At 48.8% G+C, this 24355-nt stretch overlaps 9 protein-coding genes across 9 annotated transcripts, besides 4 other annotated features; 5 read left to right on the top strand and 4 right to left on the bottom strand.

Moving 5' to 3' along the window:
* Window positions 1-193: 193 nt before the first annotated feature.
* On the bottom strand, window positions 194-1540 carry UA08_04508 (Pre-mRNA-splicing factor prp46; the record flags this gene model as incomplete). Its single annotated transcript, XM_020267316.1, has 1 exon — window positions 194-1540. One exon carries the CDS (start codon window positions 1538-1540, stop codon window positions 194-196), a length of 1347 nt encoding a protein of 448 aa, XP_020120392.1.
* Window positions 1541-1893: 353 nt separating this feature from the next.
* On the top strand, window positions 1894-2931 carry UA08_04507 (hypothetical protein; the record flags this gene model as incomplete). Its single annotated transcript, XM_020267305.1, has 6 exons — window positions 1894-1951; window positions 2004-2029; window positions 2073-2228; window positions 2297-2419; window positions 2489-2818; window positions 2878-2931. The coding sequence occupies 6 exons, from the start codon at window positions 1894-1896 to the stop codon at window positions 2929-2931; spliced, it is 747 nt and encodes a 248-aa protein (XP_020120364.1).
* A 178-nt stretch (window positions 2932-3109) lies between these two features.
* UA08_04506 (hypothetical protein) lies at window positions 3110-5817 on the bottom strand (the record flags this gene model as incomplete). Its single annotated transcript, XM_020267294.1, has 3 exons — window positions 3110-4054; window positions 4122-5566; window positions 5625-5817. The coding sequence occupies 3 exons, from the start codon at window positions 5815-5817 to the stop codon at window positions 3110-3112; spliced, it is 2583 nt and encodes an 860-aa protein (XP_020119871.1).
* A 955-nt stretch (window positions 5818-6772) lies between these two features.
* Window positions 6773-10497, top strand: UA08_04505 (hypothetical protein; the record flags this gene model as incomplete). Its single annotated transcript, XM_020267282.1, has 6 exons — window positions 6773-7067; window positions 7137-7671; window positions 7723-8275; window positions 8565-8690; window positions 9022-10282; window positions 10493-10497. 6 exons carry the CDS (start codon window positions 6773-6775, stop codon window positions 10495-10497), a joined length of 2775 nt encoding a protein of 924 aa, XP_020119872.1.
* Window positions 10498-11122: 625 nt separating this feature from the next.
* Window positions 11123-14361, top strand: UA08_04504 (hypothetical protein; the record flags this gene model as incomplete). Its single annotated transcript, XM_020267271.1, has 4 exons — window positions 11123-11613; window positions 11791-12709; window positions 12768-14215; window positions 14280-14361. The coding sequence occupies 4 exons, from the start codon at window positions 11123-11125 to the stop codon at window positions 14359-14361; spliced, it is 2940 nt and encodes a 979-aa protein (XP_020119881.1).
* Window positions 11430-11473: a repeat region (Identified by RepeatMasker using a combination of RepBase library and repeat library created with RepeatScout).
* Window positions 11474-11515: a repeat region (Identified by RepeatMasker using a combination of RepBase library and repeat library created with RepeatScout).
* Window positions 11516-11533: a repeat region (Identified by RepeatMasker using a combination of RepBase library and repeat library created with RepeatScout).
* A 743-nt stretch (window positions 14362-15104) lies between the features above and the next one.
* UA08_04503 (hypothetical protein) lies at window positions 15105-16971 on the bottom strand (the record flags this gene model as incomplete). The annotated part of the gene is made up of 4 exons (XM_020267260.1): window positions 15105-15130; window positions 15200-15251; window positions 15623-15857; window positions 16157-16971. 4 exons carry the CDS (start codon window positions 16969-16971, stop codon window positions 15105-15107), a joined length of 1128 nt encoding a protein of 375 aa, XP_020119882.1.
* Window positions 15493-15588: a repeat region (Identified by RepeatMasker using a combination of RepBase library and repeat library created with RepeatScout).
* A 1093-nt stretch (window positions 16972-18064) lies between the features above and the next one.
* On the top strand, window positions 18065-19463 carry UA08_04502 (hypothetical protein; the record flags this gene model as incomplete). Its single annotated transcript, XM_020267248.1, has 8 exons — window positions 18065-18097; window positions 18246-18387; window positions 18444-18490; window positions 18555-18592; window positions 18669-18806; window positions 18873-19125; window positions 19279-19366; window positions 19432-19463. The coding sequence occupies 8 exons, from the start codon at window positions 18065-18067 to the stop codon at window positions 19461-19463; spliced, it is 771 nt and encodes a 256-aa protein (XP_020119879.1).
* A 567-nt stretch (window positions 19464-20030) lies between these two features.
* UA08_04501 (hypothetical protein) lies at window positions 20031-21150 on the bottom strand (the record flags this gene model as incomplete). The annotated part of the gene is made up of 2 exons (XM_020267237.1): window positions 20031-20969; window positions 21025-21150. 2 exons carry the CDS (start codon window positions 21148-21150, stop codon window positions 20031-20033), a joined length of 1065 nt encoding a protein of 354 aa, XP_020119880.1.
* A 497-nt stretch (window positions 21151-21647) lies between these two features.
* On the top strand, window positions 21648-24099 carry UA08_04500 (hypothetical protein; the record flags this gene model as incomplete). The annotated part of the gene is made up of 6 exons (XM_020267226.1): window positions 21648-21689; window positions 21822-21836; window positions 22051-22303; window positions 22526-22791; window positions 22847-23042; window positions 23177-24099. The coding sequence occupies 6 exons, from the start codon at window positions 21648-21650 to the stop codon at window positions 24097-24099; spliced, it is 1695 nt and encodes a 564-aa protein (XP_020119877.1).
* Window positions 24100-24355: the final 256 nt, after the last annotated feature.

Here is a 24355-nt window from a genome sequence, read left to right as displayed (position 1 = left end):
ATATTCAGATATCTAGTTTGGTTATACTGATTGCAGAGCCCAAAAGCAGCAAGAAAGAGACATCCATATACACACAAGAGCTTTTTCGGAGTACATTAAGACTCCGCTGCTTTCATTCCTTTTGTCCTAACCTAAACTCACCAGAACTCCGATGCAATGCAAAGTCGAAATATCCACAGCGACCCCAAGGAGACTAAAACCTTTGTCTACCCAAAGTTGGTTTCCAGTCCAACGGATGGGACTCTGGGGTAGCCTCATCATCAGGTTTCCAGATTTTGATGGTCTTATCGGCTTCACCGACAATCAGTCGTAGACCAGTACGATCGAATGTAGCCGACATGATACCAGCTTCGGCATCCAACGAACCAGGTTGTGCGGTAGTGTCGAGTGATTGAAAGCGGTGGCCAGTTTTCCAATCCCAGAAAGACATGGATCCATTGTCGCCACCGGAGAATAGAACATTATCTTCGTTTACCGCAATAGAGTTGATGACGGAATTTTGACCTTCAAAGTTTTGCATGAAGGCGCCTTCGGGGCATTTCCATTGCTTGATACTGCCAGTGCTAGCGCTTGCAAATGTGAACTCCTTGGGGTGCACAGCGAGAGCTCGCACACCCTTTTTGTGATGCGTCAACACTCCCATAGTCTTACCTGCCGCCAAGTCCCAGAGACGAACAGTCGAATCGAGAGAACCAGTGATGATCTGAGGATCAGCTTCTTGGCACTTGACATCGGAAACCGTGCCTTTATGGCCACTTAAGACGTGGATGTTACTGCGCGTTCGCATGTCCCAAACTCTGGCGACACCATCACGACCTCCTGTGACGAGCACGTCGAGTTTTGGGTGAAGAGCAAGCGTGTAGACTCCGCTTAAGTGCCCATGATAGTGTCGGATAACCTTGTTCGCTTCAAGATCCCAACATTTAACCATCTTGTCTTCACCGCAAGAGAAGAGGTATGGATGGCGAGGGGACACCGCAAGACCACGAACAGTTGATATATGACCAGTCAACGTAAGACGGAGTGATCCTGTTGCCAGATTCCAAATCTTAATTGTCCTGTCGCCTGCACCGCTAGCAAACCATTCGTTGTTAGGCTCAACAGCCAAGGCGCGTACCCAACCTAAATGACCAGATATCACCCTCATCAACTTCCATGGCGCATGCCATTCGGGCTTCTGTTGCACTGTCGCCGAAGGGCGCGCAATAAGGCTTTTGCTTTGATTCTCGGTAGATGATCCAGCTGGAGTTGCTTTTACAAGCGCTGTTGAGCTACCACCCTGTTTGTCCTGATTCTGACCAGTAATCCTCGGTCGCTTTGTACGCGAAGCATTTGCTTTTGCTTGCTTTTCTGCAAGGGCCTTTGGAAGCTCTCTCACGTCTTCGTATTCGATTTTCCTCCGGTACGAAAGACCTATAGTACCATCGCCAAACGTTGAGGGTGTAGCCATCAAATAATCGGACCCAAAAAGCTCAACAGTCCTTTTCGCGGATTGACGTACAGCTTGGTCAGCTGGCAATGGATTCGACACCGCGTCCATTGCTGAGTATAAGACGAGGCGTTTTGCGACAAATGTTCGACAGGCAAACTGATGGGGCCAAACAAGGAGTCTTCCGATAAACTTATGGTGTAAGTAACAGGGCAATGGCGAGTATACCTGTTGTAGAGGCAGAATGCGCGTAAATGTGGGCGTTCGACCAGAGTGGAAGAACCCAAACGACTGATGGCGGCGGACGTTGATGAACAATCCGAACTTTCGCTCAGAGGAAGCTCGGGCCACCTCTTTCTCCGCCCGGCGTATATCTTGGCCCCGCACCTTTACTCTCTCCCTCTCTCATTGATTTATTATCCACAGATTTGTAACTACTTCTTCATTCGATTTCCAAGTTCATAATGGCGTCGGATTCTGAAGCGAAATTTGCCATACACGAGGCCGCGCGTGAAGGGAAAAGTGAGTAGTACACCGGTGAAGAAAGTTCGAATGATTGCTAACTCGCCCCAAGCTTCTATAGTGGAATCGCTGCTGAATGTGAGCATACCTTCAATACGACAATATTTATTTATCGAAATAGTCTCCTGATCAATGTTCTTTCTTTCAGGCAAATCCTAAACTGGCCTCCCTCAAAGACGATGATGAACGTTTACCAATACACTGGGCCGCGGCATATAACCGATTACCAATCGTGGAATTGCTCGTTGCCAACAGATACTTCGACCCGGACGTCACAGTCTGTCTATCCTTGTTGCTTGTTTCAATGCTTCTATGAACTAGCTTCTCATTGATGTGAAATCACAGGATGGCTCTGGTTGGACCCCGCTTATGATCGCCGCGAGCTTGAAAAACGCCGAAGGTGATCCTATAATTGATCTATTACTACGCAAGGATGCCGATGTGAACATGAAGAGTATCTCCGGTCAGGTATAGTCTCTCAATACCATCTTCCAGACTATCGGAAATCAATAGCTAATAACAGTCTCTTAATAATAGAATGCTCTTCATTTCGCAGCTTCAAAGGCCAATCTTTCCACCGTCAAAACCCTCGTTGCACACAAATGCAGAGCACGAGTTAAGGATAAACGAGGGCAACTACCGTTACATCGTGCTGCAGCTGTCGGGTCCACTCCCATATTGAAGATCCTGCTTGATGAAGGAAAGAGCCCTGTCAATGCCACCGACATCGACAGCCTGACAGCATTGCATCATGCCATCTCAGAAGGCCATGGAGATGCAGCAATATTATTGATGAAAGCCGGTACTGATCTCGAAAAAAGAGACGCGGAAGGACGTCTGGCTATCGACTTAGCGCCGGACTCAAAGGTATGTGCTATCTATTCATTGACTGTATGAAGTACCACGCTAAGATATTATGATTGCAGGTTCGAAAATATATCTTGCAGACTGCAGAACGCGAGGGCATAGAACTTCCTTGAATGCAAAGGTAGCCGGCAAAAGTCTAAAATCGTTGGCTTCGTATAAGAGAGGGAGAATAAAAAAAATGCTATCCATCAAACATACATGGGTTCGCTTGCTTGCGATATCACAAATGTATCAATTGAAATATTTACAGTATATGCGAGTGAAGTGACTTTCAAGGTTCGCGGTGTCGTGTCACTTCATGGTGCTATCAACTAACTCGCGATATATTTTCTTGAGGTCGGCGATGTCGGCTTGAAGCTCGTCAACTTGTTCGCTTTTCTCTCCAAGGAGCTCAAGTGTGGTTTGGTAGCGTTGATCTAGTTGTACAGTCTGCATCTCCAGTTCTGATATACGGGCATCTGCTTTACGCTTTTCTTCGGACTCGCGCATCAATTCGACGACCTCCTTTCTAGCCTCATCTCGCTGTGCTGTGATGCGTTCAAGTTCATCCTTTGTAGCAGCACGCTCGCTCTCGAGTCGTCTAACTGTTGCACTCATACGCTCAACAAGTTGTACTGAAGGCCCGGCACCAACCGTTGAGACAGATATTATTTCATTTATCCCGTTTCCGCGGGAGTGGGCTGTCTGTGCTCCATAAGCCGATGGCGTTGCGGGACTTCCGTTATAATATTCATCTGGTTCCAAGGTGTGAATGGGCGGTGCACCTAACAAATTAGGGTTAGGAAGGCCGCTCGAGGGGTTCGGGGAGCCAATGTTTTGGAAGGATGGGAAAGAGTTCGTCCGCGAAGGAGTCAATATGTCTGCCTGAGATGGAAGTGTGGATGAACGACGGCTTAGTGGACGACTGTCAATGCTAAGAGGATCAAGGCCGGTTGATCTGCGGCTCAAAGCAACGGGCGACGTCGTCCGGGGTTCTTGAAGAAAAGGGGGTGGTGAAACGACATGGTCTCTCCATCTTGCCCTTTCTTCTTCAAGTTTTTGGGTCCACAAAGCTTCGGTAGACTTCTCCTTGTCTGCTGCCTCTTTGCGAACAGTAGCGAGCTCTTCTTCTGATTTCTGCACTCTCTGCTGAAGTTTTTGTAACTGTTGCCTGGTCTCTTGGAGTGAGCGATCTAACTCTTCGATCGTCTCCCGCGCAGTTTCAAGCTCATCCTCTGCCCTTCGTGCTTTGATATTCTAGTAATGCACGCCATTTGTTAACATAGATAATCACAAATCACTGATTACGATGTATGCAACGTACCACTTCTCGAACTTTCCGTCGTAGATCTGCCTCCTTGCGAGCAATTTCATCGCGCTCCTTCTCTATTTCGTTTACCCTCGATATCAGAGAGCTCTCAATACCTTGCCAATTCTCACTAGCCACAGCGTATTGTGTCTGTAACGTCTCGATTTGACGAAGCAACTTAGCCTGTGTTTCACCAGCTGTACTTGAGGAGGCTTCTTCGGCTCTTGTGCGAAAGCTTTCCATTTTGCTTTCTAATGCTGATTGCTCGCCCTTGAGTTCCGCTTCCAACACACGGGCATTTTCCTTCTCCCGTTCCAAACTATCCTGAAGGCTTCGAATTTCTCTTTTCATTTTCTCTTCGCTGAGTTCTCTTTCTATCTTGACACTTGACAGGTCATCTTCCAATTCCGTAACGCGGCGTTTCGACTGCTCCAGAGCTTCGGTCTGGGCTTTAGATTCCGCGGATTCGGCGCGAGAAACTGCTCTTTCTAGCTGGCTTGTTAATTCTTCTACTGTTGTTGTCAAAGCATCTCGTTCAGAAGTGACAGCCTCGAGCTCCTTGGAAGCCTTTGACTGTGAGTTCAAGCTCTCCTGTGCTCTCTTCTCTGACGCCTCTGCTCGTCTTGCTCTTGCTTCGGCATCGCTAACATTCCGTTCTAATTTAGCTGCGCGCCGCTTCATATCGTTTTCTTCTTTGTTGCTCTCTGCTAGCTGCTGTCGCAACTTCTTGATAACAGTTCTGTTGTCTAACTCTGTTTTTGACAATTTCTGTCCCTCCTCCATTAAGAGTGCAATGCGCTCGTCCTTCTCCGACAACTGCTTTTCAATACTGCCAGGTTTTGCAGCAGAGGCCGCATCCCGTGCCGAGTCCGCAGCTTCCTTGGCTAGGTACTTCAGCTTCGACTGCAGAGCATCAATTTTCTCAATGTATTCGTGCATTTCTTCTTGCCATCTGGATTCAGCGGCTTTGTGTTCCGCCTGGAGCTCCTCTAAAGCGTTGTCTGGAGCTGGAGATAGCGTCTCTGCGCCTTCAGCCTGTAATACGATTCCCGGAGGTTCGCTAGCGTCATTATTAATCGTAACATCGTCGATCCTCGACTCGGATATTTCACGCTCGTCACTTCCCCCTTCTTGATTGCTATTGTCCAGGATATTTCCAGCTACTGGTGAATCCTTGGAGGACCGCGGCAGACTACTCGAATCAAGACTATCCCTTGCCACGGCAGAGGTAGAGCCTTCCTTGCTTCCGCCACTAGGTATTAATTGGTCGAAGCTAGCTCTCGTGCTATCTAGACTGGCGCGAGTTTCATTGTTTAGCAGAGGCGTTGACGAACGAGACGGTACTTCAACGGACGATCGAGGACTGCTAGAGCCTACGGGGCTCTGTGATTTAGCCATGGCCCTTGCCAGGCGCTCCTGTAAGCGATCATTTTTTCGGGCATTTGAGGAGGTCCGAGAAACTTGAGCGTTACAAGTGTGTTAGTCTGTGGAAGCGTCAAGCACGGAAATGGTGCATACCTCCGGGAACTGGCTTCCCAGTAGCGGGGGTAGCTTTCGAAGCTGCATCTTCTGCTTTAGCAGATGAGGTTCTTGGTATATCGTCTTCATTCGCTAGGATTGTGTCCAGTCGAGATTCTACTCCGGATACAGCTTGCTGAAGAAAGGCTCCAACGCCCCATCTGGATTTCGTCGGTTGCGCATTGGACGCCATTGCGATACTCGAAGACTTGGTGCAGGTAATGTCGGCCTCGTAGGAAATAGTTTGGGATCGTAATGTTCGTAGAGAATTGGCGGTAGCGACAAGGATGGGATCCGGGGGGGTCACTGCGAGTTACGCAAGGCGGATACAAGCCCGACAAGTAAAAGCCATCTATCCACACTGACTCAGAGGGCCAAATGCATGTTCATTAGAATTGGACAAACATGTGTGCGCCAGATCAGCGGCTCGTGTTTCATGAAGTAGATGGGCAGGCAGGCGTGGATGGCGTTTAATGAGGTACGGGGCCACCTGCCAAAACGGCTCAGCACGCGCGTTGGTGCTTGGCGCTAACCTTTGCATTTATTTACCAACTGGCCGCCAGGCACGAAATGTCCGAGTACTGAAACATTTATTACAGGGCTCCATGCAATGCATCATGAGGACTCCCCTTTGCCTCCACGCTGCGTCGCCGTCTACAGTAGAGATATCTGGCGGAATGTCTCAGCATCGCCTTCAATCCTTAGGCGTAGTTATTATTATACGGCACTTCGTTGGCCATGTTTTGCAGTCTCGCCCCAATTGGGATCTTCCTTACGGAGTTAAATCGCCCCAGATTGCGTTCGGTGTTCTGCTTCGCCTTTGAGCTTGTCGTCGTAATCTCCCTTGTTACCTATTGTGAGAGTCTTGTCTTGGGACAGAGTCAACGACATGCAATAATCTTGACAGAGTATGCTAGTATATGCACACCGCCCTAGTTCTGCCCGCAAAATACTTGATTGCGGCACATAGAATAGAAGGCGGTCTACGCATGTGATTAGACAGCTAGGATAAGTTGAAGCTACAGCGTTATTCCCTGCGACATCATCCCGCCGGACAGCCAGTCTTTCTCGCCTGCCCTCGCAGTTCCTTACCCCCAACGCTCAAGGCAGGGTATCTGGCTCAACAGCTGGTCATATCGGTCGACGCCATGTCGCTCGACCCGCCCACCTACCTCTCCTCCCTCCAAAACAACATCCGTGCTCGGCCTATCCCATGGGATGGTGCAGTGCGGGCTGGAAACATCACCGATGAGCATTTGCGGAAAATCAAAGCTGTTGACAAGGTCCGGAAACAAGACCGCAAGCAGACTGTTGAGGCCGATGTGAATGGATATACAGCACTTCTTGCCGGTAGTCCTAGTGAGAAGAGCGTCCTGGAGTCGGCGTCCAAGCGCCATGATATAGTGCAGTACATCTTGGTTCTAGCTGCTGATCTCATCAATGGTATGTTCTTTTCCATGCACTTCCATGGCTTTTTGGTGTCCCTGGAAATTGCTAATAGCTTCCATGCAGACGCCCCTGCTCTTGCCTCGGCGCTCGTGTCGCATCCCAAGCCCTTCGCGGCGTTTCTACCGCTCCTTCGGCACTCCAATAACCCTGAAGACCCCATCCCTCTTCTTACATCCTCATTCCTAACGAACTTAGTATCAACTGCGCTTACTTCGTCATCTCAAACGTCCGTGTCGGAAGAGGAGGCTCTCCCACAACTATATTCATACTTGGCAACTTTGACCAGGAACCAAGATAGCGGACTCCAAGACATCGGAGTGCAGGGGTTCTCGGCCTTGCTGCGCAACAAATCATCTAGAGAGATATTCTGGCAACAGCGTAAAGAGACAGTTGATGCGCTGGTGGAGATACTTCGCACGGCTGCTGGAGGGAAAGATAATGGGTCAACAACCTTGGCCGCCTCTATCGCCACTAGTAGCGCTCGCAACGCCGACATCAGCATCGGCGGTGGAGTGGGGCTACAGCTTCTATACCATGTGCTTTTAGTGATTTGGCAGCTCAGCTTTGAAGGCAGTCTTGTTGGGGAGGAATTGCAGTCGTAAGTCTCACACATGTTCGGCAGTGTTTAGGCTTTGCTGACCATGATAAGGGAGCACGATATCATTGAATTATACACGCAATTACTGCGGCTGTCACCAAAGGAGAAGACGACGCGTCTTCTCCTTGCCACACTAAATAACCTTCTCGTCACGAATCGCACTACGCTCTTGCCCGTAGCGGTGTTTGTTCGACTGCCTGCATTACTTTCAAACCTCAGCGGCCGTCATCTTACCGATCCTGACCTCCTCGAGGACCTAGGTTCCTTGTCAGAGTTGTTGGAAGAGTACACTAAAACACAAACTACGTTTGATGAATACGCCGCCGAGCTCCAATCTGGCCACCTGCGCTGGTCTCCGCCTCACCGCAACCCGACATTTTGGCGCGAGAATGCGCGCCGCATCCTTGAAGAAGAGCGGGGCGCCTTGCCTAAGAAATTAACCGAGATCATTTCGAAGAGCTGGGAAAACGACAAGCAAGTTCTTGCAATTGCATGCAACGATGTCGGCAACCTTGTCAAGGAGGTCCCCGAGCGTCGCACGCAGCTGGAGAAACTGGGGCTGAAGGCTAGAGTCATGGAGCTGATGAGCGATCGCGACGAGTCGGTACGATGGGAAAGTCTGCGTGCGGTGGGTGAATGGCTCCGATATAGCTTCGACCAGTAGGCGCCGCGTCTTTTAGAGTTTATCTAGGTGTAAATATACCTCGTTTCTTATCTCTCCATACTAAGAGTAGTAGCCGGGTCAGGTGACTAGCGCGCGGCCTCGGGTCCAGCGATCGACGATGTGGGGGAAGGCGCCGGGCGAATTGCCCTAAATCGTTGGTCTGCTGCGCTAGCCGCGTCCATCCAAAGAAAGACCCCTCGATTTTCATTGCTTCACTGCTCGCTTTCAGCATTCGTTGATATTCGAGTCCTCTGTTCATGATAGGCATACTGCGACTGAAGCATGTCTCGGTCTTTTACGGGCTGCAAGCGGTGCAAAGCAAGGAGGCAAAAATGCGACGAGCAACGTCCTGAATGTACGCATCAACCCGTCTCCTCCTCTCATGGACAACTGAACACTGAACCCTGAACATAACACCCCTCTAACAAATCCTTGCTGCAGGTGGCCGATGCAAGGCGGCTGGTGTGCAGTGTAGATATGCCATGCAACTGCAGTGGGGTGGACGAGCCTTTTCACGCTCGAGATTCGGCGCCTGCGTTGGGCCCGGTCGAATGCAGAGATTAGGTGCGTCGTGCTTTGTCCTAGATTGTTCCGTTCTTCGGAACACGATATTGACCTCATGCGTTCTTCTCCCATGTGCAGAATATTCTCCCGGCGAATTTGTCTATACCACTGTTTCTTTCCAGAATAGTTCGCCTTCAGAGCAGCCCATGACCGCTACCTCGTCGCGCTCCTCTTCATCCTCTCCCGATATGCCAATAGCTCGAGAAATTGATCCACTTTCGTCACTATCGCAAAGCCAAAAAGCTCTTCTGCGTCATTTTATCCGTGATGCATCACATGTCACATCATGTCACGCCGGAATGCAACAGGAGATCTGTCAAATGATTGTCCCAATGGCCTTGCAGACGCCGTCTCTTCTATATGCAACCATGGCACTATCCGCCATTCATCTGGAGGCGTTGAATAATCATTCGGGAACCGTCAAGGCAGCGCCAGATATCGCGAGGCTGATGGCTCGGAGCCTGGAGCATTTCCGACTGGAACTTCAAGACCCCACACGAAAGGGATCCGATGCGCTTTTGGCTACGGCACGAACGCTGTGCCTGGCAGAAATACATTCCGGCGCCGTTCAGCCTAACACGTGGAGAGTGCATGTTGAAGGGGCAAAGGCTTTAATGAGTACAACACAGTCACCGCAAACGCCGGTGACGGCTTTCCGCAAGTACCTCGATCGCTGGTATCGATCGATCGTTGCTCTTACAGCGCTGAATGCCAATGGGCCTCCTATCGGCGAAGCATATACTCGTACAGAATTCACATCGGATGGGCCGGATTATTTGGATGACTACTGGGGGTTCACCGTGCATTTGGCGGAGATTTTTCGGGAGATTGGTACCATGGCCTGGCAGCGGCATCGAGATACAGATAGACTGCAAATGTTGAAAATTGATCACGACTCGGACTTCGAGGAACAAGCAGCAAGGTTGGAAAAGTCTGTTCTTGGCTTGATAGACCGGTATACTGCGCAGCATGACCAACTCTTGTTTTATCCGGGAGTCAAGGAAACGCTTTCGGACGACTCAATCCGAGAATTTATGCTGTGCAACGAAGCTTTCCAACACACTGCGCTGATTCATATCCACCGGCGTGTGCGCAAAGTGCCGGCCTCGTCGGCGGAGGTGCAGCACTCGGTGAAACGGATTCTGGCATGCACATCGCCAATAGTCCCTCGCAGCGGATTGAGTCCCTGGGTCATGCTTACGACGCCATTGTTCACGGGCGGCTGTGAGGCTTTGGGCGAGGATCGCGAGGCGTTTAGGCAGCTGTTCACTTTGTTGCACGAGACGACCCGCATCCCGAACGTTTTGCAGTCGCTGAAGTTTCTGGAAGTCTACTGGGCTTATGAAAGCCAAAACGAGAATGAGGACTGGAGTCATTTCCTTGGTATGTCGATCCGTCTTCCTTGACGCTAACTCGCCAACCAACTCACGCTGGTAGCAGATCGCATGAGCTTCGACTTCATTCCCTATTAGCCGGGAATCGACTTAATGATAATGACTAACGGAAGAGAACGACAGACAGACTACGGATGTCTATGTAGGATATATGGCAGGATGACATTTGTTTATACTAACTAACTATACGACTAACTAGACTAGACTTGATTACACGATAGACAATGATGTCTAACTATACTATATAGTTATCGCATGCAGTAGTCTCTTTTTGGCAGCGAACTAGTTGTAGTCCATCAGACGGACCTTGCTGGGCGGCGGCCAATCACAGCGCGAGACGCCCGTCGACCCCTGAATGCCGAGGCTGCTAAGTGTTAGCGCCTGCAATTTATAGTAGCGGCACCGTAACTATAGATAGAGGCCCTTCAACCTTGTATCTTCCGGTCTTCCATGCCAATGCGCACTTCTATTCGTATCGCGTAGACACGTCCTCGGTCTTGCGTTCTTGGAAGCCTAAGACTGCCTGCATAGACCCTGCAGATTGAACCCAGAAAGGGCGCCAGGCAAGGGGATTGGACTATCGCCCAGTGCTAGCCCCAGCACTAGCAGCGTTGGCTGGCGTTAGTGCCTCGTCTCTCCTTTTTTTTTTCCCCCTTCTCCCACTTTAATGGGCTCGTTACTATGCACCTGCCCGTGCTCGTGGTCCATGACAATCAAGTCCATTCGTCTCATCTATTCTGAATCAGGGTTGCAGCCATGATAACACTAACTACCTGTCCCAGAATCCATCTAAATATTAAATAGCATTAATATTGGCACCGAGTATGATATGGCGATGGACGATTTAAGCCCGCCGCCAATCGCTACTCCTTCCGGCGGCTTTTCCTCGTCCCTGCGCCGCCGTCAAAGAAAGGATAGCGACTCAACCTCGTCCTCGTCCTCGTCGACCACCGCCGAGCAGCTCCCCCCTCGGCCCCTGCCCACCTCGCTCGACAATCACCACGCTGACAGGAGATCGATCGTCACAGCTAGCTCTTCCCCAGTCCGCAGGAAGCCTCTGCCCAGCAATGCAGCCCCGGTGATTCTGTCGAGATTGTCTCAAGCCTCTCTGCCTCTCTCTCCGCCGGCCACCGATCCATTATCACCACCGCTGCCCACACCGTCATCACATCCACTGCCTGCCATATCATCATCATCATCGTCGTCGTCGTTTTCATCGTCATCATCACCAACATTGCCAAACACGGCGTCGCTCGGCTCTCCGCGGCAACTCGAAACTGTAGACGAGGTGCTTCCCTTCGTGCCACGGGATCTAGACCGGTAAGGACTCTTGTGCCTCCTTTTTCCCTCTTTCTTCGTCCGCCGTTCTTTATCGTATTTATTTACTGCATTCCGCCTTTCATACATTTCTTCAATCTATTTAATACATATATATCTATATATATATAGATAGATATAACAGGCTGCAAGCTAATCAGAATACGGCATTGCCGGCAGTTATCCACGCGGCCATTCTCCATTCATCATCCCCTTTCCCATCGACACCTCTTTCACATACACCAACCCGCAACAGAAAGAAAGCGGAAACGGCGATCACTTCCTGCCGCATGGGACACCGATTCATTCCCGTCTTTCAAGCGAACCCATCATCCCCGTGCTGAGGTCGTCGCCGCCGCCGCCGCCTGTGATCCATAAGAGGTCAGAGACTATGGCCTTGCAGCCCCAGACCCGGCCTCCTCCTCTACACATCGACGCCAACCTATCAGCAATGCCCAGTCCAGGAGAGAAACAACCAAAAACGCCCGGAAACAAAATCACATCCTTCTTCGGTTGGAAGACAACCACATCTCCCGGAGCCGAGTCGACGAGCACCGAAATCAGTGACAACGGCCGGTCTCCAATCCCCTCGCCATTGCCGCAGTCTGCAAGCGCCCCTTCCTTTAGCACCAAGGGCTCTGTTTCCATCCCCAACTCTATATCGGAAAACAACATCCATGGGTTTCCCATGCCTCCCGGCCACTCAGCCTCTATTAGCCTTCCGTCATCGTCCAGCGGAAATGTCGACTTGATGAACAAGATTTCGGACCTCGAAGCTGAGCTCCGGGAGATCAGCTCAGAGCTGGCGGGCTCCATTCGTCGAGAGATGGAGCTGGAGGACCTGGTGGAGAGGTTTCAGCTCGAGTCACATAACGACGTCAACCGAAGGACCAGTGATTACTTCTCAGATTCGGGCACCAGCTCGATACGCATGGGCACGGATGGTGGTAAGGTAGACGATATAGAACGAATAAAGCGAGCCGCTGAACAGGAACGAGCTCAATTAAAAGTTGAATTAAGTCAGAGGTGGCAGGAGGAGCGTTCGCGGCGGACAGCTTGCGAATCGCACGTTCAGATCCTAGAAAGCCAAGTCCAACAAGTAAGTCTTCTTCCGACTCTATGTGTCCTAATGCCCTAATGCACTAACAACTCGAAAGTTCCGTGCTCAGCGTGTCGACAATTCAAATCTGTCATCCAAGACAAGAGAATTGGAATTGACCGTAGAAGATACTCGACGTAAACTAATCGAGGAGAGACAATTGAAAGATAACTTTGAGGACTTGCTGACGGCGATGCGAGTGGAATTGGAGCAGCTTCGAAATGAACGGGATCATTACCGGGACGAGGTTGTACCTGCATTGCAGTCACAACAAAAGAACAATCGTTTCCAGGCCATCGCAGAAGAGGACGGTATTGTCAGTAAACGTGGTTCGGTGGGCTTGTCAAGATCCAATTCATTAGCCCGGATGCCAAAGAGGTCGAGCATGGCTCAAACTGGCGGTTTATCGCGGTCGAATTCTGTCTCTGGCAATAATAACAATAATAGTAGTAACAGACAATTGGAATCACGCGATTCCCTGGCTGATCGAGTGAAGGATGTCGAGGCTCAGCGGGATGCTTTGCATCAGGCACTCAAGAATCTTCTAGATCGACAGTCTTGGCAAGCTCGTGAAAATGAGAAGCGAATCAAGATTCTCGAGATAGAGCTGACCAAAGCCCAAAATGTTGGCTCTCCACGGAAACTCGGTTACGAGAGGGAAGTGCGGAATCTTCGGGAAGAGATCAACCTCCTTCGACGACGAGCCGACGATGCGTTGGAGCAGAAATGGCAGTGTGAAAAGGGCCTTGGTGGCCTGAAGATGGACCTCGATCGTGCAGAGCAGGAGACCAGTTCGTTGCGCATGCTGTTGCAGGAGCATGATATTGCTTTACCAGAGGATATGGCTACTGGCGAGGAAGGGCTCGCAAACATGCTGGTCACCTCGTCGGCACTGGAGTCAGCCTATCAACAGTTACAGGCGGACATGGAGTATGTCGAGGCCAACCCATCACCTTCTTCAGAGGACCAACTCTCTGAGTCGGTGAACCGTGCCGAGACTTTGTCTGCACAAGTTCGCCAGCAGCTCAATACCAACAGTGCCCTGCGGCAACGTCTCACGGACGCCATTGCCAAGGGAGAACGGGAGCAAAAAATGTCGGCCTTACGCATTAACGAAATGCAAAGTCGACTGAAGAGCCTGGAAGATACCATTATGGACGCCCAGCATCATTCGGAAGATGAGATGGCGAAGCATGAAGAAGAAATTCGGGCTCTGAAAGAAAGCCACAATACTCAACTCATGCGAGCCAAGATGGGCATCAAGACACCCGTCTCTCTGTCACCAAACATGTCGTCTTCTCCGTTCAATGGGGCGCGGTCTCCCCGTTTGGATATGACTACAAGTGGCGAAGGCGTTCCATTGAGCCAGGCCGTCCAAGTAGAGAAACTCGAGGTTAAAGTCAAAGAACTTGAAAAGGCTTTGCGGGACGCAGATTTCGAAATGGAGGAGGTTGTCCAGCGCATGAACAAGGCGCAGATTGAAGTCGCAGAATTACAATCAGATCGGTGAGTCTTTTCTCTCCCTACATTCTCAAATTTTTCATGATTCATGTAGCTAATTATCATGCAGAGATGAGGCACTTCGTCAGACTCGGCGTCTCGAGGCCGCAGTCAGGGCCGAACGTGAAACAGTGAAAATGCTTATGAACTAAACGATCTTGAAACTTTGTATAGTATAGCAATATGCTGGTCGTACAGTATATAAATATCTCCTGAGATTTGTTGATTTTTATGTTCTCCCAACGCCCCTTATTTTTATTTGGGAGTCGTTTTCTTATTTAGCTAGCGATTTGTTTCACCGATATTTCTCTTCTTTTTCGCTTTCTCACACGACGGTCTACGAAGAAAACAAAACTTCGCTTCGCTGTTGCTATTGGATACCCTTAGCATTTTTTTTTTTTGTCTCTCGTTTTCGTCTTTAGAAAGGACTTGGGCGGCGGTTTGGCTTTTGTTCAGTTTGTTGTACATACACATGGAGTTTCGTGGCGAGGAATACATTGAACATGTATGTAATATGTATGGACATGTATATACCGGTTATTACTTGCCGAGTCAGATATATACTTTGTGATACTATAATTGTTGAATAATATAGTTGTCGGGTTTGCTTTTGAAGACAGTATTGTCAATAAAACGTTCTACTGGAGAATCAGATAGATCTGTATTACCTAGGTAGTACATCGAAATGTATTCCCAAAAAATAATGGAGATCTACCTAGGACTCTTTCAATGTCTAAAGCTCGCATTCATCCATAATTTGCAAAACCATATGCCCTGCCTAGGCCAAGTAGTTTAGGAGCATCGTCCTTTGGCCCAGGGCCTTAAAACTCAAGCACAGTTGCGTACAGCCAGGCCAGGTCGAGTGCTTGCGAAATGGCAAAACAGTCAGCTAACCCTAGATGCCATTAACATGGGGACCATCTATAGGAATATTCCGATTTGTATGTTTTATATCCATGTTTTCAGCACAGTTGCATGTGTTTGACTTACAACTCTCCGGACCCAAGCTTTCACCCATCCAAAGATATGCGGAGTCATTTACCTAGGTAATGTAGGAGCTCTGACTACTCTCCTGTGTGAATGATGTAGCGCTGTGAAGCCTAAAGCACCCAAGCCGCCAACTGGTCTTCCGATCGGGCTCAAACATATCGAAGTGAGTGGCTTGGAGGTTTCAATATAGAAACAACAAAAGTTTGTCGTCGAATAATCAGAGAATAAGCTAAGAAAAAAAAATACACAACTTGAAATCAGCCACAAGTGCCAAGGGTATTTGGCAACATGGTAGCGAAATATAAGGGATTATTTACAGATAAATGAGCATTACCAGAAGCTTCATTAAGGGGTCCCTTTTTTTGTTGGCTTACTGGTTAATACTCCGTTGCTACAACAACTTCATTTCTTGCCGACTCTAACCTGTAGTCCTTGGGAGTCACTTCGCGTCATGCCCGCAAAATAGTCATGGACATGTTCAACGTCCCTAGGTGCTGTGTTATGCAACTGTATCTGTGGGAATTTCCGAAAGAGCGTGGCGAGAATGGTGTATATTTCTGCGTAAGCTAGGTTGATCCCCACACAGGAGCGAGTCCCTCTACCAAAGGCGAGAATGTACTGCTCCAGACGACCATCAACGGCCAAGGGGCCAATCCATCTATCAGGCTTGAAGTCATTTGGCTCGGGGAATAAAAGAGGGTTTTTTGCGATAAAGAGAGAAGGCATGCCAACCTCTGTCTATCTATTCTGTTAGATCATGGGTTTCGGCCACATGAGTTCATTAAGAATAACGAGAGAAGACATAATTCATACGTAGACCACGGGGGATCACCCAAGTATGATACTGCATATCTTCGTTTCGATTCACGCGTGGAAGACGAGACCAGGGTCCCACAGCCAGGCTAACGAGGGTTTCAGCTTGGTGTCAGAGGCCACTAGATAGGGTGAAAAACTTACCGAAGACCTTCTTTTACAACTGCACGAAGATACGGAAGCTGCTCTAGATGTTGAAAACCGGGGATTTCCTCTGGATTTGGTATCGCCTCAATTAGTTCTGCCAACAGCTTACGATGGACGTCTGGATGGGCAAGCACGAGATAGGTCGTGTGAGCTAGAACACTGCCTGTGGTCTCAAAGCCAGCTGCAAGCAACCCGTTTGCTTCAACTGCAAGCCGAGTGAACGTCTTTTCGCTTGGAGGGAGAATGTCGGTCTTGGATAGTTCCCAGACTACAGTTGGATGCGGCTTCAATTCAATTTCATCGGGGTCTTTTGAAAGCAGTATTTTGGTCTGTTCATCGACATCGGTGAAAAGGTCTACAACTTCCAAAGCCTTCGAATTTATTAACGCGGTGAGCCATCTTGGCATGGCCATGAAAGCGTCCAGCATCCAGGGAAATTGGCGGATAGTTGGAGACAGCTCCCACAAACTCCGCCACGCAGAGTAGAACTCCCGCCCCCAGTCCGGCCGGTCAAGAAGGTTAAACTGATGACCGAAAATATATTCACTGATAATATCCACGGTAACGCAGCGGTAGGCATAGGATAGTGGGATCGATTCGCCTCGATCCGTGCATGTTTCTATGCGGCGCACGAATCGATTTACGATTGCCTGTATGTGGGTTGAAAATTTCGAAACTGCTTGTTGTGAGAAGAACGGATTCAACGCGCTGCGCCGAATACGATGTAACTCTGCTGATATCGTCCCAAATGAGGCCTTTGGATTCCCCAGCATGCAGTAGAAGTAGCGAGATTTATCTAATCGATTAGACATATTATAAAGCTTGTCATAATACTCGTGCTCGAGAATATGCAATTCATTTGGTCCAATCCGTACGATGGGCCCTGTTGAGTATGATGTATATCAGCCGAAGCCCACGTGGAGCGGAGATTTTTTGCATTCCTTAAGATAGTTTTATCGCGCGTTGAAGGGAAGTAATTACCATACTTGCGGTGCATTATATGGAGAAAGCCATCCTAATGACCGGCTGCATGCGCAAGTACTAAGTAGTCTTGTTTTTTCTTTTTTGTTCTTTCAAGAAAAAAAGCAACGTTGATTTTGAGTGATTGTGACATTTGTAGGGGCGCGAAATGGAGAAACCCGACTGGTGCCAGTGGATCCATCTCAAATGTAGCCTATCTATGCCAAGACATACTGCAAAGAGTTCTGGAACCTCTGCGCTCTGCACAGAGAAAAGTACGGAGTACAGGAAGTTTGAAAATTGGCGCCGCTATCACACTAGGGGCAGCGGGGCACTCCGAGGGCTAAACGTCGGCTTGCCCCACTGGTCCAGGCGGGCTGGTGCGGGTCGGGCCGAATGAAGTTTAGGGCAGCGAGGTGGAACAATAATTATGCGTGTCTTGTGTCATGATCATCCATAGAATGAATGTGGAATTTCCATTCACTTTTATCTGCTCAGTTGGAAATTGCGCATAGTCAGTCTGTTCATAGTACTCCGTGCCCGCTACATACCGATTCCTAGTTGATAGCTGCTTTCACCACGAGATTGCATGTCTCTTGACACTCGTACGGTCACCACACCAAGAACAGACAAGCAGACCATCATGGCCGCGGACTCGAATACTAGCTTGCAATCTCACCTGAAGTCTCGAGACAGCTTTCAGTCAATGGTTTCATAGAGGCCGCCGAGGTATACTCCTTCTCTTGGTTTTGACGTTTGGTGTTGTGGTCCTAACATTTCGCTCTTTTATTGTCTTCAGGTAGATAGTGAAGCGCCAGAATCTGCATATGGCAATGAGGCGTAACGTTCACGAGAAAACTGCGTCATGAACTTGACTAACGAACATATCCAGTGAAAGATTCACCACTAGTTTGAAGTCCGATATCAGAAATTACAGATTCGAGAATGGACGCCGTTACCAAGCATTCCGGGATAAGTGTAAGTCACCACAGTTTATCTGTCAGCTGCCAGCGAGAAGCCTTGTGTACTAGGAGTTTACTGTGCACTAGCTTATTTTCTACCGAATGATGAGGTACGCTGGTGTATCTGATGTCCTGGTACCTGGTCCAGCTGATACAAATATCAGATTGAAAGCGATCGCTTGGATCTATTCCACGAAATTTTACTACGACGATGTAATGGAGAGCTGTTTATGGCCCCCATCGGGACCAACCCACAGCGAATTCTGGACCTGGGGACCGGCACTGGAATCTGGGCGATTGACATGGGTAAGAAATGTGCTATTGGAGTACCTTATTCAGTGAACCTTACTACTACTGTATAGCTAGAATCCTAATTCTGTTTTTAGGAGACAAGTTCCCTTCGGCTCAGGTGAGAGGAGTGTGATTTTCACGTAAGGCGCTGAGGTCTAATATATACTTGGCCGATAACTAAGGTTCTGGGAAACGACCTGAGTCCCATTCAACCAACTTTGTAAGGCTTTCCCTCCAAGTGTGGTCAAATAATTTGACATCAAGGTATTGATATTTACATCGATTTGTTTGTTTAGGGTGCCTCCTAATGTCGCATTCGAAGTCGATGACGTGGAAAATGACTGGGTATACAGTCAGCAGTTTGACTTCATCCATGCCCGCTATCTTGCAGGCGCAATCAAGGACTGGTCAAGATTAATTGACCAAGCATTCAAGTAAGCATCAAATACCATTAATGGCGCCTAGAATATGATACAGTCCTGACATAGTTTTGCGCACAGATTCACTCGCCCGGGGGGCTGGGTTGAATTCCAGGACTTCGATATGGAATTTTACACGCTTCATGGAGACTTCGCTCCGGGATGTTCTTTGGACAGATGGACGAAGATGGTCGTTAATGGATTGAAGCAGATGGGCGCTGAACCAGAGCCTGGGCCTAAATTAAAAGGATGGTTGAAGGATGCCAGGTTCATCAACATCCACGAGAAAGTGCTTCCGATACCTGTGGGAATATGGCCCAAGAGCGAGGAAATGGTAAGTCACATAAGCTTACGACATTGCATCCTTAGCCATGCTAACCATGTGCGCGCACCTTGCTGGCCAAACAAAAAGAGATCGGTGCTTTAGACTACCATCAGTTCCTGGAGGGGCTTGAAGGAATATCGCTGCATATTCTTACAAACACAGCTGGTTGGAAACCCGAGGAGGTACAAGTATTTCTTATTGACGTCAGGAAAGATCTTAAAAACCGCAGGCTACAAGTGCAACACAACTTGTAGGTTGCTCTTACTGTGCCATTTCAAACCCTGCTGTTGAATGCGCGCTAATATCAAATATCAGCCACGTGGTGTACGGTCAAAGACCTCCGGTAGATGGGAATTGACGGATTAACGACATGTCCATGCATGATTTTTCTCAAAAAGGGGTTGGCTATATGCCAATCTAAGCCCTCGAACCCAGCCTAGCACAAAACATTGAGCAACCCTCATTAGCTCTGGCAGAAGTCTAGAGTGTCGTGCTTATTCCCAGACCTTATCACAGCTGGCTCAGGCTGACATAGCTCACGAACTCATAACTGAAAGTGAACTGCAAATGGTTTGCAAGGTTGTTTTTCGCTTTTCACATTCGGAAAGATCTACTAATACAGAATATTAGTCAAGGCTCTTATTATTCTTCTAGATAGCTTTCAGAAAGAGCGCTAGAAGAGAGGTGCAATCGTTAATATTTATAATATATTAACTACTAGTTCTAGTAATCAAGCACTAAGTTTCATAGATATCCAGCTTTAATAGTACGAGAAAGGAAGAGATGATATATTCGTATAATAATAGCTGCCTGTAGTCGTATGAATGGCATTACTACCCCGAGAAAACACAATAGTTACACCGTGATGTGGAGAAATCAGCATGGAAATGAGAGTAAGTTGGGTCGTATATGAATCAGTCTCGTACACCTTCAATCACGTTCTTGATTCCCTCGCCCCTTCTGGTCCGTTCCCAGGCCACTGCCGCATCTTCAAAGGGAGAAACGCTGCTAATTAGAGCACTGACGGATATGCTACCAGAAGCCAGCATATTGATTGCAATCTCGTAATCACCAGGTGAATATCTCCAGGCCGTCTTCAGGACTGTTTCTTTCTCGCACATATCTAGAATAGGCAAATTCAAGTCTGCCTTTCCCAGTCCAATCTGAACCAACACACCTCCGGCGGCAGATGCAAAAATCCCCGTTCGAGTTGATGACTCGACCCCAGTGCACTCCAAGACCACATCAACGCCTTCTTCGAGTTTCATTTCTTTCTTGAACCTCTTTGCCTCCTCCTGTGGCGTAAAGTTCACATCGGGAAAGAATGTAGAATATCCCGCAATGAACTTCTTTGCAAATTCTAGTTTAGCCTTGTTGATGTCCGCAACAAAAATAGCCCTGGCACCAAAAGCTTTGGCAACGGCAGCAGCAAGAAGTCCAATTGTGCCACATCCCAGGATGAGCACGTTCTGGCCCGGGGCAAGGGGAGCAAGACGAGCACCATGGATAGCGACACTCAGGGGCTCCACCATAACAGCCTCCTGCAGACTGATAGAGTCCGGGGCTTTGTAGACAAAATCTTCCGGTGCCCTGAAGAAACGGGCTAGCGTGCCATGGTTTCTCGGAGGATCTGCCGTGAATTGCATGCCAGGACAAAGATTGTACTTTCCTGCCTTGCACTGCTTGCATCGTCTACATGGGAATCCAGGCTCGATGGCAACGCGGTCCCCAGGCGTGACTGTGGTCACCGCCTGGCCAACAGAGTGTACAATGCCGGATGCCTCGTGGCCCATAACAAGTGGCTCGTCTTCAGAGACAATCCGCATCACACCGCCATGAGTCCAAAAGTGAGCCTAGCAGGCGTTAGAATTGATAGGCTGATAGGACTGATCTTGCACATCAACTCACATCACTGCCACAAACGCCAACATACGAGATTCGGACCAAGACATCGTGAGCATCGTCGATGGTCGGTATCGGCCGGTTCTCAAACCGGACTTTGCCAGGCCCGTAGAGGAGGCAGGACAGGTTCATCTGGTTGTGGCTTGGTTAGTCTGCAAGTCTTGCAAACGCTTGTGTATTGGGATCGTACTTCTTCAGCCATATAATTTGTAACTGTCTTTCACCAGCGGATTTTTGATTGAACTGCAAAAAGCTTCTGAACTGTCGGTTATCTCCCCATGGACGTCGGCGTGGTCTCGCCCGACGTGTTGCCAGTTCGTGGGGAGCCACCGATAAAGCTACAGTAGTACGCATTGCCACTCTGGGTCCTCCTATTGCACAGGCTGTAGGTTATTCATACATCTCTGATTGCTGATGGTGAAAATGGTGATCATTAGATTCCACATCCCCTAGAATTATTATTGTATGAAAATCCCCCGCATTTATGTATGTACATACATATCGGGCATGGCGTCAAAGGGTCAAGGCTTATGTAAGCCTTATATGCAAATCCTCCACCACCGGAAGGTGCATGGCATGCATTCTTCAGCATAGAAGTCATTGTCCGCTGGACTTGGTCTTCTGTCATAATGCCAAAGTCTTCCAGGGCATCCCAGGAGCTTCTTCGCGCGGTAGGTCAACCGACTCTGGTGGCTGGAGCCAACTGACACACGCGGCAGTGCACGGAATGTCGGGTAAGAGAGCGCTTGGGCGAACATAGGATAGTCCTCTTAGACTGATGAGTTGCATACGGGAAACTCTAGAAACGTAAGAGCAAGGTAAGTGAGCTCTGCTGTTGAGCGTGTCTGTCCTAACGCTTGACAGTGCTCCGGCACGGCGCCCTGCTCGTTCTGTTTCCGGACCAACAGAGACTGTGTTTTTGATCGTCCCACGCCACGCACGCCATTGACACGAAAGTGCGCTTTAGGCCCTTCCCCCCCTAAGTGAGATAAAGCTCTCACAAGACCTAGAAATCTAGATCGGATAGAACAGCGTTGTGCCAGTCTCACGGCGCTTATCCGGCGCCTGAACCCAGACGTCGATATTGAAGATGCACTGAGGACGACGAATATCCCATCTGGGAGCGTCCAACTCAGGGATTTTCATCGAAATATAGGGATCCCAGCATCGATAGATGAATTTGAATGGAGCGAAGCTTCAATAACGTCCCCCGCTGGAGCTCGAAAAGCAACCCTGGACGGCATGGCATCCTTGCCCACAGCAAATACCGAAGCCGGCTTCCTCGGTAAGCAGAGAAAACAGTAGAAAAATGCCAGAATCCAGTCTGACACTGCAGATAGGAAGTAGTGCAGGTTCTAGTATTCTCAGAACGGTGCCCGGCCTACATCTTGAACAACCTCCTTCGGAGACCAACCCCCCCCCCCCCTTCCTCCTCCGGATCCGAGTCAGACACAAATCCCCTTTTTGTCTGAACAGCTAACCAACTCCGTTATCCTGAACGGCTTAGTCGATACGTATTTCATGTGCTATAACACGTCGTACCCGATCTTACATGAGCATACATTTCGACAAAAGTATCAAGACCGTCATCAGATTCAATCACGGTCTAGCTGGCATACGATTTTCTATATTGTCTTTGCCATTGGGAATTGGATCCGAGGAGGCACCTCTGAGTCCAAGCAATGCGTTTACTACTCTGCAGCAAGGTCATGTATGTCCATGCAAATGTTGGAGTCCGGTACGCTCCTCACAGTTCAAGTTTTCTTGCTAATGGTGAGCCCTTTCTCGGCGTTTTATCACTAAATGGAGGAAACTGATATGAAAATAGGGTAACTATCTTCAAAAGCAAGACCGCCCGAATACAGGGTACAATTTTATTGGGATAGCATACCGGATGGCTCTTGGACTGGGGCTTCATCGCGAAGTGCCAGCTGGAACGAAGCGTGACTCATTGATCCACGAGCGAAGAAGAGTCATCTGGTGGATTGTCTACTGTTTTGATAGTGGCTTTAGCCTCACTACCGGTAGACCCATTCTGGCATCTGATATATTTATTGAAACCCGGCTACCCAGGAACCTGGACGATTCGGTAAGGCGACAAAGCGCCCTGAAGGAAACGGAAAGAGAAGAAAATATGATACTGATTGACCATATTCAGTCATGCACGCTGAATTCGATATTACCCTCGTCAACGGATCGTCCAACAACGTACTCTGCTATCATTGCACAAGCACAACTAGCTTCCATTGGGAATTTGTATACCGCAGCGTCATTTCTGCACCTAAAGGAGTGTCTCTCGATCTGAAGGCATCTCGCTCGCTTGATCATCAGCTCAAGACATGGAAGCTTTCTTTGCCTCTCTATTTCACGGCTCGAGACATTCCAGACTGGTTCCGTGGACCTCGGGCAGTCATCATATGGAAAGAGCTCAATCTACGAATGATGCTATGGTGGGGTAGCTACCGTCTGTGTAATTTAGCATCAGATGCCGAAGACGCGCAGAGTATGTGCCACTATATTGCCATTGAAACTATTCAAGATATCACGACTTTTTGTTTGGATTATCCGGACAACATCCATGCTGGGCTAAGCTGGTATGCCACATATTTCTTGTTTCAGGCGACGGTTGTTCTGAGCATTCATTATTTGAAACCGCATTATATGTCGGGTAGCAATTTTGAGGCTGTGAACAAGGAGCTCTGGATACTATCTACGTCAAGAGCTCGCAACTGTCTTGCCAACTTAAGTAGGGGCAATGAAGCTGCTACGCGATGCCTAGCAGTGCTAGATCGCATCAGGGATCAGTCGCAACAATCACACGAGTCCACCTCGACTCCTTCAGTGGCGATGCCTGCCGCCAACTTCAACCTCGATAACCTTCATACACAACATGATCTTGAAAATGACGACATGCATCCAACATCGTTCGAGATTGACCCTTCTTTGCAGATCCTCTTTCGAGATACGTCATGGAACGGTGATCTTTTTGAAGGTCTTGAAGGATTTCCCATCATAGCCGAACCGGAAGTCTTTGATTATATGCCATCGAATGGCCTACTTGCAGATACTCCTCATGAATAGCTACATGCTTTGAAGGCATAAACCACGAAACGATATCCCACCGGATTTCGTCGAAGCTCTTCGGCAGATCCTTGACCAGAAACTAAATACTTCCCCTGTCTGAGGCATTTGACCGCCTTTGCTTAAAATATCTGTATATTTTAGCTTGCTACGCCTATTTATATGAGATTGTAGCCCCTTTCCCGTCTAAACTTCTCATTCAAAAGCGCTGCTAGCTTTGTACTAAATGGCGGCCCATCCATGCGGATTTCAACTT

The sequence above is a fragment of the Talaromyces atroroseus genome, assembly GCF_001907595.1.
Source record: "Talaromyces atroroseus strain IBT 11181 chromosome Unknown scaffold_5, whole genome shotgun sequence".
Lineage (NCBI taxonomy): Eukaryota > Fungi > Ascomycota > Eurotiomycetes > Eurotiales > Trichocomaceae > Talaromyces > Talaromyces atroroseus.
Note: the sequence above shows the minus strand (reverse complement) of the source record. Positions and strands in the feature narration are given on the sequence as shown.